This window comes from Lycium barbarum, chromosome 7, assembly GCF_019175385.1.
Source record: "Lycium barbarum isolate Lr01 chromosome 7, ASM1917538v2, whole genome shotgun sequence".
NCBI lineage: Eukaryota > Viridiplantae > Streptophyta > Magnoliopsida > Solanales > Solanaceae > Lycium > Lycium barbarum.
In genome coordinates this window covers 14990186-15009204 of record NC_083343.1, presented here as the reverse complement: position 1 = coordinate 15009204, position 19019 = coordinate 14990186, and the positions used below count along the sequence as shown (strand labels likewise).

General features: G+C 37.9%; 1 protein-coding gene across 1 annotated transcript; it reads right to left on the bottom strand.

Annotated features, from left to right (window-relative positions):
* Positions 1-5692: 5692 nt before the first annotated feature.
* LOC132601311 (uncharacterized) lies at positions 5693-6304 on the bottom strand. The gene has a single exon (XM_060314411.1). It carries the CDS (start codon positions 6302-6304, stop codon positions 5693-5695), a length of 612 nt encoding a protein of 203 aa, XP_060170394.1.
* Between the last annotated feature and the right edge of the window lie 12715 nt (positions 6305-19019).

Here is a 19019-nt window from a genome sequence, read left to right as displayed (position 1 = left end):
CGATCCTATCTAGTATTTTTCTTTGTTCGATGTCCTCCTCCCTTATCTCCCCCTTATCCGTGCCCCCGTCCCCCCTACTCCCCTAGGTAGTGACAAGTTTTTGCTCTTGTTGGGGTTGATTTTTGGGTATTGGTCATTAAATTTGGTTTGTTATGGTGGTAAGAATTATGGTAAAAAGTCTATTTTTAGAATTTGCCAACAAGTTCTTTTTCGAGTTAAAATGTGCATGAGCAAATGCCTAGTAAAATTGCTTTCTAGCTTCATTTTTGCCGTCCAAATCTAATGGTTCTCATTGATGAAGGTTCTCAATATTGATACTTTTGTAATGCATAGTTCAAAATAGGTAAAAAAAAATAAAAAAAAATCATATGGCTTAAATATAGATGTTGGTTAAAAATAAATTAAAAATCGGTATTTGTTGAAAATAACTTTGCGTTAAAAATAAGCACGAGTTAAAAATTGATATTGATTGAAATAGTCATGTGTTAAAAAATAAGCATAGGTTGAAAATTGGTATTGGAACCCAAGTGTTAAAAATAAGCATGGGTTAAAAATTATTCTTTTTCAGTGAACTCACAATTTGTAGATATTTCTAAACGATAAAAGAAATAAATATTTTACTGTTTACACATATATTAAATTAGAGGGAAATAGTTATTATTCCTTAATATATCTTAAGCGAATTTGAAGACAATGTTGGGATCGAAATAATCAAGGCGTCATGCAGAAGCTAATAATTTGTAAACCTTGAACGATGATAAATCGGACAACAAAGAAAATAGGCATAATATTTAATATGATTTGGTCAAGTGACCTACATATTGAAAAACTAATATAAAAAGAAAAATATTAAAACTATGAGAGAATAATCTCCCCCTAAATGAAACTATTTTAATGATTACATTGTGAATGATTTTCTGTGTTCTCTAGTTGTGAGAAGGAGGTCAATTTATAGATGTCCAAAACTTTTCCACCAAAAAAAGGGTTACTCAAATATGGAAGATTTATATTTTCCTTTTGGAAAAAGTAAAATCAATTATGATAAACTCTTTATCCTTCGTTCAAGAAAAGGTAAAATTCAAATATGATAAGAAAATCAGGACAAAACCCTAACAGAAAAGACGTTGACCCAGTCGAAAACTCCAAGACGAAATGACTATATTATTTCCACAAACATATTATAAACTCAACAAAAGAAAAAAAAAATCAATCCTCCACAGAAAATGGAAACTCAAGTAAGATCAAGAATGAAGAAACTTCTTCTAGTTATAAATTGTATAATTCTAGCAATAGGAAATTGTGGTGGCCCTTTTATCACATGCCTTTACTTCATCAAAGGAGGCAAAAGAATATGGCTATCAAGCGGGCTAGAGACAGCTGGTTGGCCAATTATTTTCGTCCCTTTAGCCATCTCCTATTTCAACCGTTGCAAATCCAAGACAAAATGTTAGCAACAGACGATAATAATACAATAACAATAACAATAATATAAAGATAGTTCTAATGACTCCTAGGATTCTTATAGCTTCGATCGGGATCGGAGTCCTAACCGGATTCGAAAACTATCTTTATGCTTACGGCGTGACTAAATTACCTGTCTCCACGTCAGCACTTCTTATTGCTTCTCAACTTGCCTTCACCGCGGGCTTTGCCTTCCTCTTTGTGAAGCAAAAGTTTACGGTCTACTCCATCAACTCCATTTTTCTATTGACACTTGGCGCGGTGGTATTGAACCTCCACGCGAACGGTGACAGGTCGAAAGGGGAAGCAAAGAGGGAGTATGCTCTAGGGTTTATCTTGACACTTGGAGCTGCAGCTTTGTATTCGCTTATTTTACCTTTGTTTGAGTTGTTGTACAAAAAGGTAAAGCAAAGTATCACTTACACACTTGTATTGGAAACTCAGGCTGTGTATTGCCTTTTTACTACTGTGGTTTGCACAATTAGGATGATAATAAACAAGGACTTTCATGCTATCCTAAAGAAGAAGAAGGGGTGGGATTTAGATCAATCCAGGATATATGTAGTTCAGCAAAGTTGTGGTGGAACTTCAGATCCAAGCAGTCACTACTTGGAGATTTACTGATGAAGAAGTATTGCAGATTGCAACATTCTGTAGCTAGGAAATGGATATCTGGCCAGTCTCATAATTGGAAAATGATGCTGGCAAGCAAAGTCACATGTGAGAAACTTATTTAATGGCAAGTGGGATGTGGAAACATGTCCTTTTGGTGGGACAATTGGCTTGGAAGTGGTGCCTTAGCAGAAAGAGTTCAAGATGCTCCCAAAAATGCTAAACTGAAAGTTGTTGAATTCATTCTGAATGGCAAATGGGACATAGATAAATTAAATACCAAATTGCCAAGGAATTTGGTTAATCTGGTGAAGAAAGTGGAAAAAAAAAGGAGGACAAATGCAGATGGATACCAACTCAAAATGGTAAGTTTATTTGCAAAACTGCATGGTGGAATATAAGAAAGAAGAGAAATGGTACAATTTCTGGAAGGAACATATGGCATAGAAAGTTGCCAGTTAAAGTTTCATTCTTCATGATGAAACTTTTAAAGGATAGACTCCCTACTGATAACAAGGTGAATAAAATTGGAATTGAAGGACCATCAATTTGTAGCTGCTGCTATAAGCCTAACTGTGGAGAGGATTTAAAGCATCTTTTTGCTCACAGTTCTATTGCATGTAGAACTTGGAAATATTTCCATGCTTCGTTGGGGAACAACTATATGGAATTAAGGCTGAGGCAAAACATAATGAAATGGTGGTTATGAAGCCCAAAAACAAAGTTCATGCATTTATTTTGCCGGTCTTACCAAGTGTGATATGTTGGGGCTTATGGAAACCGAGATGCACCTGCAGGTTTGATGACTATAAGTCATCAATGACTCAACTTAGCGGTTAGATAATGGGCTTAATCTACTTGTTGAAGAGGTCTGAATTCCTGAGGTTAAAATCCATAGTGGATGGACAATTTTCTGTGATCAGGTGGAGACGCTGAAGCAAATCATTGAAGTCAAGGTTATCAAATGGGTCAAACCAATGGTACCAGCATGGAAACCTAATGTGGATGGGTGTACAAAAGGAAATCCAGGAAGTTCAAGTGGGGGAGGAGTTCTTAGGGATCATAGAGGAGATATGAAGACGGCTTTTGCTGTAGTCTTTGGGGTAACCACAAGCAATATTTCTGAAGCTAAGGCACTATTGTTTGGAGTTAAATGGTGTTTTGATAATGGTATCAACCAGCTAATCATTGAATCAGATTCTATGGTTTCTATCAAGATTCAAGAGTGCTAGGAAAGAGTTTGAATGCTCATGGGATGTCGTGGATATTTTTGCTCAAATCTGGCAGATAGCGCAACAAGCAGATTATAAGTTTCAACATTGCTACAGGGAAGGGAATACACCAGCTGATTTCATGGCTAACAAAGGGGAGCAGATGAAGACCATACCATCTTCAATGATGCTTTTTCTCTACCAAATGGAGTTATAGCATTACTCAAGAAGGACCAAGAAGAATGGCCAAACTTTCGGGTCAAACCAAAGAAGGGTTGTTATAGTTTAGATTATGGTTGAATGCTTGTACAACTTTTGTAATATTTTCCATAAACTTCTGATCAAGAAGTGTTATCGAACAACTCTAAGTTTGGCAGTATTAATAAGAAAACCCATCTAAGTTTCAGTCATGGAACTTAGAGGCCGATTGGAAAAAAAAAAAAAAGGTCTGTCTCTTCCTCCCTCTTAACACATTATTTGTTTTTTATAATCGTGGTGCCCCAGCTAGTATATACACCTCGACTAATCCATGAGGTACATGCATGCTCCCTCCCACACCAACGCAGATGGAATACTAGGTAACTCTGTCCACCAACCTTAAACAGACCGGACCTCTTAAAGTAATCATTTACCATATAGGTTATCTCACAATAGAAATTCTCATCATTTTAGTTTGTTGTGATTGAACTTTTTTTCCCTTTCTGAAGATTTTTGTGCTTGCTTTAAGTCATTGAAATCATCATTGGCAACTAAAGTAGGTGATGTTCGTGAAAATTTAAGGTTTATAAGTTAGTTCGTTTATGACAGAATTATAAACTTGGTTATAGATCACTAGCAATATACTGCCCTTTTATCTTTCAGTTTTTTGACATACCTATTAAAAAAGTTATTTTGCAACATTAAGCAAAAGGAATATTTGACTAAATTATGCTATCTCTAGCTTCGCTACATAGTACTAAATCATATGTTATCTTAAGATAGTAACGGTGGAGAAAAATCCAACTGTCTTCTCAATTTTCTAAAATGACAAATATTTTGGATCGAATTGTTTTGACCAGAGTGACATGCATACAATTATACAAAGACTCATACAGCCTACGTTTAGGTGATGTTATCGTCACTTCTCATTGCGTTGCACTTTATCTATGTTCTTTTAATGATATAGTGTCCAGATCAACTTACATGCACGTTGACTATTTTACTTGTCACTTATTACCTTTCATTAGCACATGTATTAGATAATTCTCTCTAGGCATAGAATTAGGGGAGAAAAAGTGTTCGTCCAAACCTTCTTTGCTAGAAAATTATATTAAACAAAGTTAAAATTAGTTTTTTGAGTATATACAGTAGATGCATTAATTCTCATGACTTCTTTGTGTTGGTTACCTTTTTTATATTTTGAATCTCGCCCAGGTGAAAATCTTGATTTGGCCCACTAACTCTGTCTACTACATATCGGCAAATAGAAAATATAAATGCCTAGCATGTTTTGTTTCTTTTGGGATTTGAATCTTGGTTCTCATTATTTTCATAACACTTTTGTAAATCACATCCTCGCTTACAATTTAGTCTATATAATTTTGTAGAGACTTAGTAGCTCAGTTGGTTGACTACCTAATTTTTACGTTGTTGGTGAGGGTTCGAATCCCCACATTGTAATTTCTCCCCTTCCCCTACCGCCTATGTAATAAAAATTATTTTTTTTTAGAAAAAAAAGTCTATATAACTTTTGATGTGACATTATTAACTTTTAGCTTGTGAAAAAAAAGTCTATATAATTTTTGATGTGACATTATTAACTTTTAGCTTGTGCCTTAAGTCTTTGTTTTTATCAATACCTACAAGCAGATATTTTATTCATTGACATCATCATATCAACTACCTATTTCAAATGCAAATTTGTCCTTTTAAAAATATTAAGAATAATACCAAGAAAATTGATGATATCCAAGAGCTTGAGTCAGTGCTTGAACTAGCAAGCCATTGTTGACTGCTAACAAATAAGCTGACTGGTCATATAAAAGTTAAAGCACTGATTCAACAAAATAGACTCCCAGCTAATTGACAACTTTATTATTTCATCTTTTTTTTTTTTTTGGTTAATCTATCCTTTTCCCTTTATTTTTTTATTTGGTTGGTTTTATATATTTCTTGAAATACCCTATTATTATAAGGGTACCCAAACACCAGATGAAGAAATCTTAAGATTCACCTATATTTTAGGTAAAGATATGATATACCAATTTTTTATTTTTTTTGGTAACTATTGATTTATATTACCAGGGTAAATATTTACACAGTTCATGATCAGGACCCTCTAGAGTTGGACATTGAGCCCCAACTTCTAGTTCATCAAGCCACAAAAACGAAATAATTCTGCTCTTTTACATGTTCCTGTTAGCTATAGCTTATGGATAAAAATTCAATTCTCTCAGTCTCTTTGCATTTCTTGGCTTCTTCTCTCCTTTGGTGTGTATGTCTTGTATGATCTGTTTGACCAGTACTGCTGTAGTCTTCTTCTTCTGTTGGAACACTCTCATATTTCTCTCCTTCCATGTGTAATATATGCATCCTGATAGGGCCATCCTGTAGATTTCAGCTCTTGCATTGTTTCCGTGTGCATGTTTGTTTGCCCATCTTTGCTCTTGGTCCCATGTATATATCTGCCTCTGGATCCCCTGCCATGTTAGTATCTTTTCCCACACCTCATGTGTTACTGGGCATTGAAAAAATAGGTGGTTGTTGCTTTCTGGCCAGTTCTCACATAGTGGGCAGGTTGGGTTGCAGTTAATGGACCATTTGATAAGTCTATCTTTGGTTGCTAGCCTGCCATATATAGCTAGGTAGTGGATGAAGATCCACCTTGGGCATCCCTGGTTGTTGCATAGCATTTTCCTCGATTGCACTTTTGGGAAATCACCTCTCAGTTTGTTGTAAGTTTTCCGGATGGAGAATGTTGGTCCTTGTAAAAAATCAGCTTGACTGATGCCAGCAGCCTCTAAATACTTGTGTGCTTTCATGATTTTCCTTATGACCCATGATGCCTGTTTTGCTTCTGTGTACCATGTGTCTCCTCCTTTTATGTAGTATGCATGTACCCATTGTATCCATACTTTATCCTTCTTTTTGCACAGGTTCCATAGGTGTTTAAGAATAGCAGCTTTGTTCCATGTAAGTATATCAGTGATATTTAGGCCTCCTGATGTCTTTGGTAGGCATAGTGTTTCCTAAGCAACTAAGGCCTTCCTTGACTGTTCTGCTTTTCCAGTCCAGAGGAATTTCCTACAGGTTGACTCTATTTGTTGGATGACTTTTTTAGAAAGGACAAAGATTTGGGACCAAAAGGTTGTATATAGCTAGCAGGACACTTTTGATCAGTTGTAGTCTACCAGCATATGAAAGGAATTTAGCAGTCTGACTGGTGATCTTTCCTAGCATTTTATCCAGCATAGTGTGATGACCCGCCACATCATCATGCCACCTAGGCGCCACGTGGAACTATTTTTGCCATGTAGGAAGCTTACATGGAGAGGAGCCTAGCTTATGTGAGAAGGTTCTAGAGAAATATGGAGATTCTCATGGAAGACCTTAGAACCTTATGGAATTGCATGGAAAGTCATTAGAATAATCTAGTTGTGTAGAGATTTCTAGAATAGGGGCTTATTTGTAAATATGTAGGGACTTGTATAATAATAATTATTTACATACTAGTCCCTAGGTGAGTAGTATAAATAGAAGGGTCATTCATTTGTAAACCATCAAGCAAAAATCAATCAACTCTTCTATAATAAAAAGCTTCCTTCTAGCAAATTTCTCTTGTCTTATTCACCTACTATTCCCTTAGTGATCTTAAGTGTAGTAATCTAGGTTGACTTGACATAGCAAGATCGTGAGCAAGTTGTGCAAGAACGTGAGCGAATTGTCAAGTGCCGCACGTGCGCTTAGTTGAAGACTAAGGACGTGACAATGTGGTATCAGAGCGAAGGTTACGACTGAGGGAATGGCAAACGACGGAGAAATCAACGCTGCTAAAACCCAAGCCAACGTCATCCAGGATGCTGCTGGCAAGAAGGGACATAACAAAAAGAGGAATGACGTCAACAAAAGCTAGGAGGTGCCGCCAGAGGTTGTGCCAAATGAAGGGCTTACATCCCAAGAACCATCTACCACTGAGGCGAGCGAGGATGACGTGGAGGTCCTGTCCGAGGACGTTTCGCTCGGTAAAGAGTGGGTTATGAAGGTTAACATGGGGATGGACGCCATCGATATATTTGGCCAACGTTTGGGCAAGGTGGAGGGCACTCTTAGCGTTCTTGAGGGGCATACTCTTGAAGAGATTGAAAGCATCCGAAATGACTTGGAAGGGCACATGCAGGCTGAGATTGAGGTAAAGCAAACCATCATTGCCTTAGAGTGCAGACTCATGGAGACGTTGAGTACTATTGATGCCATGAAGGCAAAGATAGTGGCACTCGAAGAGCAGGTCAACGTTGGTGTGACCGAGGCAGCCAACAATGTTGTCATGATGAGGGAGGCTAAGATCGAGGCTCCTAAGCCACCAGTGTTCAAAGGGGTTCGTGATGCACAAGAGGTGGAGAACTTTCTTTGGCACTTGGAGAACTATTTCAAGCATGGCAAAGTAAGGGACGATGAGGCCAAGATCAATACCGTTGTGTTGTACCTAACAGATATTGCTATGCTATGGTGGAGAAGAAAGGTCGCAGATACTGACAGAGGTCTATGCACAATCAACACGTGGGATCAGTTCAAGAATGAGTTCAAGCGACAGTTCTATCCAAATAATGTCTTGTACGAGGCAAGGCGCAAACTTAGAGAGTTGAAGCAGACAGGGAGCATCTGCGACTATGTCAAGGAGTTCGCCACCCTTATGCTTCTAATTCCCAATCTCACTAGTGATGACTTGTTGTTTCACTTTATAGACGGGTTGTAAAATTGGGCTAAGCAGGAGTTGCAGCGCCGTCAAGTCACAGACATAGACCAAGCCATAGTGGAGGCCGAGTCTTTGATAGACTTCAGGCATGACAAGCACGGCAAAGACCAAGGCAATGAGTCAAGGGGTAGCGATGCCAAAGATGGGGGAGACCGTGGCGAGAGCAAGAAGTCGCAACAACAATACTCCAAGACTCAAAATGCAAATAAGTTCGACGGCAAGAAGTCAGGTGGTCGTCAGGGCTATGTTGAAAAGAAGGAGCAGAACGAGAAGAAGGGATGCTACTTATGTGGAGGGCTGCACAACTTCAAAAATTGCCCTGACCTGAAGAACATTAGCGCTATGGTACGTGCAAGTCACGAGCAGACGCAAACACAGAGTACGGGAATCGCACAGTTGGGGACGATTAGACTATGTGGCGTTGTCGCGAAGCAAGATAGTCAAACCAATGATAATAAAAACCAGTACGTGGATCTCACCATCAATAACAAGCCCGCTCGTGCATTGGTAGACACTGGGGCGACTCATAATTTTTTGACCGAGGTCGCTGCGAAGAGACTAGAGTTGAAGCTCACTCCAATTAACGCCCTCGTCAAGACCGTGAATGCTAAGCCAGAAAATGCTCGTGGTGTAGCTAATGGCGTTGGTGTCAAATTGGGCGATTGGAAAGGTACGACAAATTTTACCGCCACTACTATGGATATCCTTGACATTGTTTTAGGGCAAGAATTCTTTAGACATTGCCACACGATGATCGATCCCTACCTCCAACGTCTCTTGGTCATGGAGAGAGAAGGCACTTGCATGGTGCCTACAGTGACTATGTCGCATGAACAGGGCCATGCACAACTTTCAGCTATGCAGCTTGTCGAGGGGCTCAAGAAAGAGGAGCCAACATTCATGGCAACCATTACAAGTCCGAAGGAAGATAATGGTACCCAAGAGACACCGCCGCCTTGGATAGATAATTTGCTCGAAGAAAAAAAAGATGGTATTTCCGAAGAGCTACCTAAGAGCTTGCCTCTTAAGCGTGAGCAGGATCACAAGATTGAGTTGGATCATGAACCGGAAAAGGGTCAAGCCATGCACCGATTACCGTCACCGCCTCACACGATAGCGAGATTGAGGCTATCATTGACTACTAGGCCATGCGAAAACAAGGGAAAAAGGACACTGCCATGTTCCTCATATATTGGAAGGGAAATCACCGGAGGAGGCCGCATGGGGGCGGTACGAAGACTTGTGGCAATTTAAAGACAAGATTCGAGAGTTTATACAGTAGCATTGCGCCGCGGTCGTCGCAACATCGGGTGGGGGAGAGTGTGATGACCCGCCACATCATCATGCCACCTAGGCGCCATGTGGAACTATTTTTGCCATGTAGGAAGCTTACATGGAGAGGAGCCTAGCTTATGTGAGAAGGTTCTAGAGAAATATGGAGATTCTCATGGAAGACCTTAGAACCTTATAGAATTGCATGGAAAGTCCTTAGAATAATCTAGTTGTGTAGAGATTTCTAGAATAGGGGCTTATTTGTAAATATGTAGGGACTTGTATAATAATTATTATTTACATACTAGTCCCTAGGTGAGTAGTATAAATAGGAGGGTCATTCATTTGTAAACCATCAAGAAAAAATCAATCAACTCTTCTATAATAAAAAGCGTCCTTCTAGCAAATTTCTCTTGTCTTATTCACCTACTATTCCCTTAGTGATCTTAAGTGTAGTAATCTAGGCTGACTTGGCATAGCAAGATCGTGAGCAAGTTGTGCAAGAACGTGAGCGAGTTGTCAAGTGCTGCACGTGCGCTTAGTTGAAGACTAAGGACGTGACAATGGGTTGGCATTGACCAATGGTAAGTCTTTTAGAACTTAGAGGGACCCTTAGGTATCTAAAAGGCAAGGTGCCTGTGGTGAAACCTAATGTTTGGGTGATGTCTTGCTGGTCAGAAGGGTCTACACCCCCAAAATAGATACAACTTTTGCTTTGGTTAGCTATTAAACCTGATGCCTTTGAGAACAGTTGGAAGGCATCAATCAATAGTTTAGCAGACCCAACCTCCCCTCTACAGAATAATAAAAGGTCATCAGCAAATCCTAACTGTATAAGGTTTAGCTTCTCACATCTGGGGTGACAGTTGAAGTCAAGGTTTTGTTTGAGCTTTTTCAGGATCCTGCTCAAGTATTCCATTGCAATTATAAAGAGAAATGGTGATAAAGGGTCACCCTGCCTTACCCCTCTTTTTGCATCAAAGGGCTTGGATGGGTTTCCATTTATCACTATGGAGTAGGAAACTGTTGACACACAAGTCATGATCCATCTAACAAAGACATTAGGGAAATTCAGCCCACACAAAATTTGTTCTAGATACACCCATTCTAGTGAGTCATAGGCTATTTGCATGTCAATTTTGATCATGCATCTAGGTGATACTCCCTTCCTCCCATACCTTTTAACTAGTTCCTGACTAAGTATGATATTATCATGAATCACCCTCCCAGGTACAAAAGCAGCCTGCCCCTTATCTATTATACTGTCCATTACTCCTTGCATTCTAGAGGTTAGCATCTTTGAGATAATTTTATAGATGGTGGTGCAGCAAGAAATAGGTCTGTATTGTTTTATGGAGGTTGGATTTTGGACTTTGGGGATTAAAGTAACAGATGTGCAGTTTATGGCTTTAGGCATGCTGTTTGTATCAAAAAATTGTAGGACTGCTTTAGTTACCTCATCTCATATTGTTGGCCATGCTGTTTTGAAGAAGCATGAGTTGAACCCATCCACACCAGGTGCTTTCATGTCATCTATGCATTTGAGGGCTTGGTATACATCTACAACATTGAATGGCTTGATGAGCTCTATTTGTTGTTTTCTGGTCAGTGTTGGTCCATTATTCAGCATGTGAGGTTGTATAGTTGGTATATCTTGGTTAGTTGTCCCCAGGAGATTGTTGTAGAAGCCCAGGACCTCTTCTGCTATGCCTGCTTCTGTACTTACAGTGTCCCCATTTTCATTCTGGAGTGTGACGATCAAATTTTGGGCTTTCCTGCTTTTAGCACTAGCAAAGAAGTAGGCAGTGTTGCTGTCTCCTTCCTTCAGCCATTTGTTCCTTGACTTTTGCTTGTATATACTTTCCTCAATGATGTTCCATTTTTCTAGTTTGTCTTTTAACAGTTTTTCTGTGTCATATGTATTGATGGCTTATGTAGGATCCCTCATTTTTCCTTGTAGTTCTTGTAGCTGACCCCTTGCTTCTTTAATCTTTGCTGCAACCCCTTTGAATTCTTTATTGTTAAGATCTTTTAATCCCTTCTTCACCTCCTTTAATTTGGCCCAAACTTCCTGCATATTTGTTGCTGTTACATCAGTGTTCCAGCTTCCTTGGACTATTCCTGTGAAGCATGGGTGAGTTGCCCAGCAATTAAAAAATCTGAATGGTTTTGCTCCTTTCTTTGTGTCATTCCCTAGTATCAGGGCCAATGGTGAATGATCTGAGAACAGTGGGTCTAGCACTTGTACCACCATTGGCTCCATATTCAGCATCCAATGAGTGTTTACCAGTGCTCTATCAATTTTGCTACTCACATGGTTGTTTGTCTATGTGAAGCTCCTCCTCCTTGTAGGTAGTTCTGTCATTCCTGTATCCATTGTGAATTCTCTAAAATCTTTGATTTCACTGTCCTGTACTGCATTTCCATTGATTCTGTCTTCTACACTCAAGATTGCATTATAGTCACCCATCAGTAGCCATGGTGAGTGGATCCTTTGGTTTAGCTCCCTTAATTCCTCCCATAGGCTTTGCCTATCCTGAACAGTGTGTAAGCCATAGATAGCTGCCAGTTTGATTTGCATTCCACTAGGATATTTTATGTTTACTACTATAAACTGGGTGTTGTTCTCAATTTCTGTGATAGTCACCTGCCTTTGATCCCATATCAACCAAATTCTGCCTTTATTTGTTGTTGTTGCATTTGATAGCCAATCCCATCCAGGTGCTATTTTATTTATGGTAGCACTAGCTTTACTATTTTCAGCCCTATGTTCTAGTATAGCCAAGACAGATAGCTTGTTGCTCCTAATAAACTCCTTCATCTCCTTTTGCTTATACATTTTATTTATACCCCTCACATTCCATGCGACTATCTTCATTTAGATATGAGAGGGGGGGGGGGGGGGGGGGGGAACTTCATGATAATTCTGCCTACTTGTACTACCTTTCTCATTTGCATTATTTATCCCATCATTATTCTTGGCATTTCCTTCTTGACGATTTAGGATGTGGAAAGTATTGCCTGTCTGTACTGTTTGATCTGTTGCTGCTGGCATGGTCTTGGTAGGGGATTTCCCCCTGACCTCTACCCATCCCTCTGTTGCATTTGTGGTGTCTCTCTGTTGCATCTGTGTTCCTCGCTGCATATTTTGTGTGTGTTTCCTGTTCTTTTCATCCTGTTGTTTGTCCTTATTGTATTGATTCTTTGCAGCATTTTGATGATTCCCATTGCCTCTGTCCTTCCACAGTTGTCTAGCTCTGGGAGGCCTTGTTTTTTGCACTGCAGCATTTGCCTTTGTTTGTCCTTGTACTACTGACTGTGTATGGTGAGAGTTTGCACAATTGTGCCCAATTTTTAAGCATCTCTCACAATACTCAGGCTCCCAATCATAGGCTACTTCTTGCTCGATTATTCCTTCTCGGGGTACATGAATTTTTACGCACTTTGGTAGTGGCTTAGTGACATCCATGTCTATCAGTACCCTAGCATAGGACACTCTTGCCCCAGTCGTGGTACAGTCATCTGCATAGACTGGTGTTCCAAGCCCACTACTTATCTTGCCAAGTGCTTTCTTACCCCAGCATACCAATGGTAGGTTTGGGAACCTTACCCAGATCGGAACAATGCGCAATACTTCCTCCTTGAACAGAAAATTGCTCGTCCAAGTTTTCATTATTACTGGTCGATTGTTTATTGTACCCGGTCCTGCTAGTAGCACTTTGTTTCTATCCTCCGTATTATTGAATCGAATAATAAAGTAATCGTCGTTGTGATAGAAGATTAGGGGTTTTGCATCAAAATTACCTTGACTAGCTAGGAATCGATCTACTGCTCCTATTGTTGGTGAGTAACCGATGACGTATAGTATAAGGGCACACTTCCATTTTTCAGCTTCTTCTTCGATGTCCTCTTCTTTGAGTGTGACTATTTTTTCCCCTTCGTTGATTGTGGGTGCAAAGTAGTTCAGATCCATTCCCTTCGATGCCATCTTACCCGTTACTACATTAGCCCAGGTCTGCTTTATTCCTGGTGGCGAATTTTCTGATGTCGGCGTAGCCACTTGAGCAGGGTTTTCCTTTGGTGTTTGCAGATCTGATGTCTGTTTGCCTTGTTCCTTGGGGTTTGGTGTTGGGCTCGTCATCTTGCTGCCATTGCCATTTGCATGTGCGAGGTTCAGTTCCCTTTGGTCTGTAATGACCTCGACGTCCAGTGGAGTTTCCCCTTTTTCCGGCGTTGTGTCTTGTATCGCTCCCTTTTGGGTCATCTTTTTACTTACTTCTTTTGCTTTTTGTGGTTGCTCGATGATCGCCGCCAGTCGCTACATGTTTACCGGTGTTGTATTGGTGTTAGCTTGCTTCCGTGTTCGAATTTTCCCCATTTTTCACGGCCACCTGCGCAAGTTAGCACTTCACTTGTTAACGTGCACCGAGAGCATTTGTGAAGAGAGAGAAATTATTTTTAGCCTTTATACCAATTATTTAAAAACGACAAAAAGAAAACATAATTAAAGATTGACAATTTTTGTGTCTAAAAAATAAAAATTCATCGCTATTCCTATTTAACAATAGATTAATGATGGATTATAAAAACTCATGTTAGTTATAGGATATTTAACAACAAATTAGAACGAATTGTGAGCTAATTCAATTTATGTTTTTTTTTTTTCCAGTAGTGAAGTTCGTTTCTTAGTTTCCCTTTTTTTGAAGACATCATGAGCTGCAATAACCAGAGGCGGATCTAGGATTTAAATTCTGGGGGTTCAACATCTTAAATTTTTAGCACTAAACCATTATATTTCTAAAGTTATGGGTTCATATCTACTATTTATTATAATTTTAGTAAATTTTTACACATAAATTTATATCCCTCATCGAAAGTTTGGGGTTTAATTGAACTCCAATTTATAGTGCTCCATCCGCCTCTGGCAATAACCAATATGCTAATTCCAATTTTTGGTTGAATTGAAATAGAGAGTCAAGACATCAAACAATAAAATTTGATCATATAGGCTAATACGCATGACAAGTAGAGTATACTTCTAAGGTTAAAGTCGTATATACAAGTTAAGGATTTACTTTATATACAGTTTAATTTAATTAGTCATTGTCGGAGCCATCCTTGTCTAAGTGTCAATTGATATCCATTTGCTGGAAAATTACACTGTTTAGATAGGTAAATACTCCTACTTTTTCATGTGTACATAATACACTTCTTCATGTGTTTCTTTTTTTATATTTTAACATCACTTGGTGATAATTCAAGCTCTACAACCGACATTTGTATGTTGTATAGCCGGTTGTTTGTCTTATTCTTCAACTTACTAGTTTCACTTATTATGAATAGTTACAAGTCGTCATTTTTCAGATAACCTGATACTATAAAACTAAATTCGTTAGTTGAACATGCCAATTATTTTAAATGTGTTTCCTAATAACTTAAATTAAACATAAAGGCTATTTCAAGGGAGGCAAAAAGATTTGAACTTGGAGAAGGCAGATATTATATAGTTATAGTATGTTCTGCAATAATTTGGCAATGCTTCTTCTTAGGTGCCATTGGAGTTGTCTATTCTTCTTATCATTGGTGTCTGGCATTTTAATTATTGTTCTACTTCCTATCACAGAAATTTTAGGTGTTGTTTATTATGGTGAAGAATTCACAGCAGAAAAAGGTATTTCTCTTGTACTTTCTATATGGGCTGCCTTTCTTATATCTATGGCGATGTAAAAGGCAGCAAGAAGACAGAAAATCAATCTTCAGAACAAGAGATGATTGAAAAAACTTGTAGTCCGTGATTGAAAAAAAACCAATACATGTAATACATTGAAATTTCTTTGTGCTTATTGAAGGGTAACAAAAAGATTAGGAATGTTTATTCTGCGTATTAGTGACGGAGTTGGGAATTTTTACAAGTGAATTAAAAAAATGTTAGAATGTTATAGTTGAGATTTGAATTTGTGATTAAAAAACAACATTTGAAAACCCCCCTTATTAGTACACTAAAATTTTCTTTTATGCCTAGGTGGTCCAACAATTTATATATAATCAATTTATTTATATTTTTATCAATTTATGTATAGTTTTAGGGGATTCAATCCATCTTTCTAGCTCTGTCTCGTTATTAGTTTGGTGCACCTTCCCGACTCAGGAGGAGGTGAATTGGGTCGTTCCAAATTTTCGTCACCTCCTAAAATTTGCTAATTTAACTAAAGAACCGGATTCTTATGATATTCAGTTAAAACACTGGATTTAACGTAAAAAAATATCCAGCTCAAAAGGTGCAAAAACAAAGTGAATCAAAAATTCATATTACAATACTTGCAATTTAAGACTTAACTCTAAGCTTTAACATCAACAGTCACTTGACTCCGTCAAGTCACACTGACTTGACACAACAAAAATGTTTCTCTTAACAATCAAACAACAACATAACAGTGTTTCTTAATAAGCATATAGTTACAACTCGAAATCCTATTACAGGCGACTTATTAGAACTGGATTTAACGACTTAAAAACAACGACACAAGGACCAGAGTCTTCAGTCCAGTTCTTCACGCACTCTTAGATGAACAACCTTCATACTTCCAAGAAATTAGATGAGTGACTTGAAAACTCTAAACTGATTGCCAATCTCTAAATTTGTGTGAATGAGTATCCTGCAAAGTAGTGTACAATATTTACTAAACACGTTGGTAAGCACAAAAAAAGAAATCATTATTTTTAATGTCTTATCAAGTGAGAAAACCAAATCAAATTAGAGACTTTTACCGATAAGGGTTCTCAAACCGTGTCTTACCAAAACTAACTCCAAAATTGGTCAGACAGTCTTTTACAACTCAATTACTTAAGGAAGATCTTCTGAATATTCAAAATATATTGCAAATATAACAGTGAAGATATATAGACATATTTTACCTAAAATATCTTTGTACAGTCACGCCTTTGCAGTTGTTACACATAAGCATTAAGGATCTAGTTCTCAGCACACTCAGAGAGTATACATTGTGTTTATTAATCATCAACATATAAGAATACTCGATATATTTCTCTTTTTTGATGATGACAAACACATGTACTTGTATGCTTCCTTTTATCATTAAATTCAAAGTTGTTTTTGTATAGACGCACACAAGACACATACAAGTTGATTTCACCTTTAAGAAAATAGTAGGAGCTTTACAATCGTTACCAACAGAAGTACACCTACAATATTTCTTCCTCCTTTTGGCATCATCAAAAAGCTGCAAAGCTGAGAGCTAGACATGAATAACATAGTTAATGCATAACTCATGACCGCTGGGACTACATCACAAGCCCAAAAAATGCATATTAATCAAACATCAATTAAAGGATATTAGCCATTTCAGAGTCACCAAATACAACAAAGGATTGAATGTTATAGGGCCTATTCCAAAGGCATGCCATGATAATCTTTGTTGGTGTAAGCAATTCATGCCATATATTTGATCATAAGGCCAGTACTAAGATTGATAGGCTTATTAATATCTAAAAGCTGCATCACTGCTAAGTCTACTAGAGTTTGCCTCATGCCTTCTTTCAGATCTTGGCAGTATACACTTGTTTACAAACTCAAGCATGAGCTTTGTAGAACTGTGCCATATTTTAATGAGAATTCTGTCTTTTGCCATTTGCTTGTTGTTCAATGTAAAGAATTCGCTAGAAGATCCGTGTGCAACATACAAACATCAAAACACTGCATGGACTCTCTAATTTAAGCCATTGTCACAACTCACAAGCCTTCCCCCTCTCTCTTCTGTATTCAGAATGTCTTTAAAGTCATCCATCACAACCCATGAACTCTTATATGGGTGTACATATTTGCTACATCGATCCAAATATTCCTTTTCTTTGCCTGGTCATTGAAATCATACACCAAAGTAATGCAAAATTGTTCTCTATATCCCTGTGCATGACCTCACAGTGTATTAGTTTCTCTGTAGCATCAAATATCATTTCCCCAACAACCAAATTCTTACTCTTGGATGTGTGATAGACTAGTGATAAAGGATACAAATCATTATATAAATCAAATGAGGAATGGTTAGTGATGACGGCATTAGTCTTTTCGTTCCTATTGCTCTTAGAGATTTTGATCTCTTAGTCTTTGTGTCAAGAAGCCAAAATAAGTCAGCTCTAATATGCATAAACATATAAATCTCCTTCTATTTATCTGGCTTATTTATGTCCCTGATGTTCCAGAATTCAACTTAATTCATTGGTGGGGGGTGACCCTCACCCTTCCTATGTCCTGGCCCAGCTACAACTAATTCTTCTTTAGGGTTAGAGGAACTGGCCTTGTATTCACCATGCTTTACGTTATCGGTTTCATTTGGACCTTCTAAAGCATTTTCCTTCTTGATTGGATTAGCCAGGGTCGGAGCCAGTAAAGGGCCTCTTCGATGAAAAATTACACCGTGTATATAAGGTTAAAATTATTTTTATGTATACATTGTAGATATTGAATCCCCTTGACTTCTTCGTGTGTTTACTTTTGTGTATCTTTGAACCCGTAAATAAGAATCCTGACTCCGCCTAGCCCCTTTAAGACGCCACATTCTTCCCAGTGTTTCCATTCCTAACACCTGTGTTATTGCTAGGCTTCCCCCCACTTGCTGTCCTTCCTTTTGCTTTTTGCTTTTTCCCCCAACATCTAATACTTTACCCTCTTGTTGTTGACAAAAGATTGTCGAAACTTACTATTAGCTACAAAAAACTGAATCAGCTACGAACTTTTCATTAGTAACTCTTAGTTTTTCCATAATTCGTCGCTAAATTATTGCTAACTGTGATTAGTAATGGACTTTGCGGTTGAGCTACGAATTCATTCACCGCTATTTTCTATCTTTTTAGTAGTGAATTGGATACTACTGTTTTGAAGTTGAAAGCATCAGTATTTATCGTTTTGAAGCTTGAAGAAGAAGGCCATCCACAATTACAAGGAGCTTCCAGTTTAGAGATATCAAAATTCAGATATAAAAACTGTTATTTGCAATCATTTGAGTTCTAAGCTGGAAAAAAAAATTGTTAAGTTGATTTCACCTATTATTGACTGCTTTTAGTCCAAATTGAGCATGAAAATCTAGATCCTCATTGTTGAATCAGTGAAGAACTTGGTTTGAATTTGCTACTGAAAATTTGTGCGAGACTGAGATTATATTGGGAGCTTTTGTAAAAAGCTTGGGTATATAATGATCTTGAGAAGTTAAATCTACATAGTGAATCAGTTTGGTAATTGTTATATTCTTAATTATATGGTATATAACAGTGTTATATAAACAAACATAACGCGAAGAACGAGGTGTTTGATGGAGTTCCACGAAAGTATTTTTCACTGCACTAGAATTAAGTAGGTGCAGGAATACATAAAATAATGGTATACCTATTTGGTATATTCGTATGTATTATGGTATATTATAATGCTACTGTGACAGACATTTGCAATAACGAAATTAAACACCAATATTTCATTTTATTGTACTAATAATGTACGT

Coding starts and splice junctions, on each gene's coding strand:
- LOC132601311 (XM_060314411.1), bottom strand. CDS start 6,304: ATGAAAGCACACAAGTATTTAGAGGCTGCTGGCATCAGTCAAGCTGAT.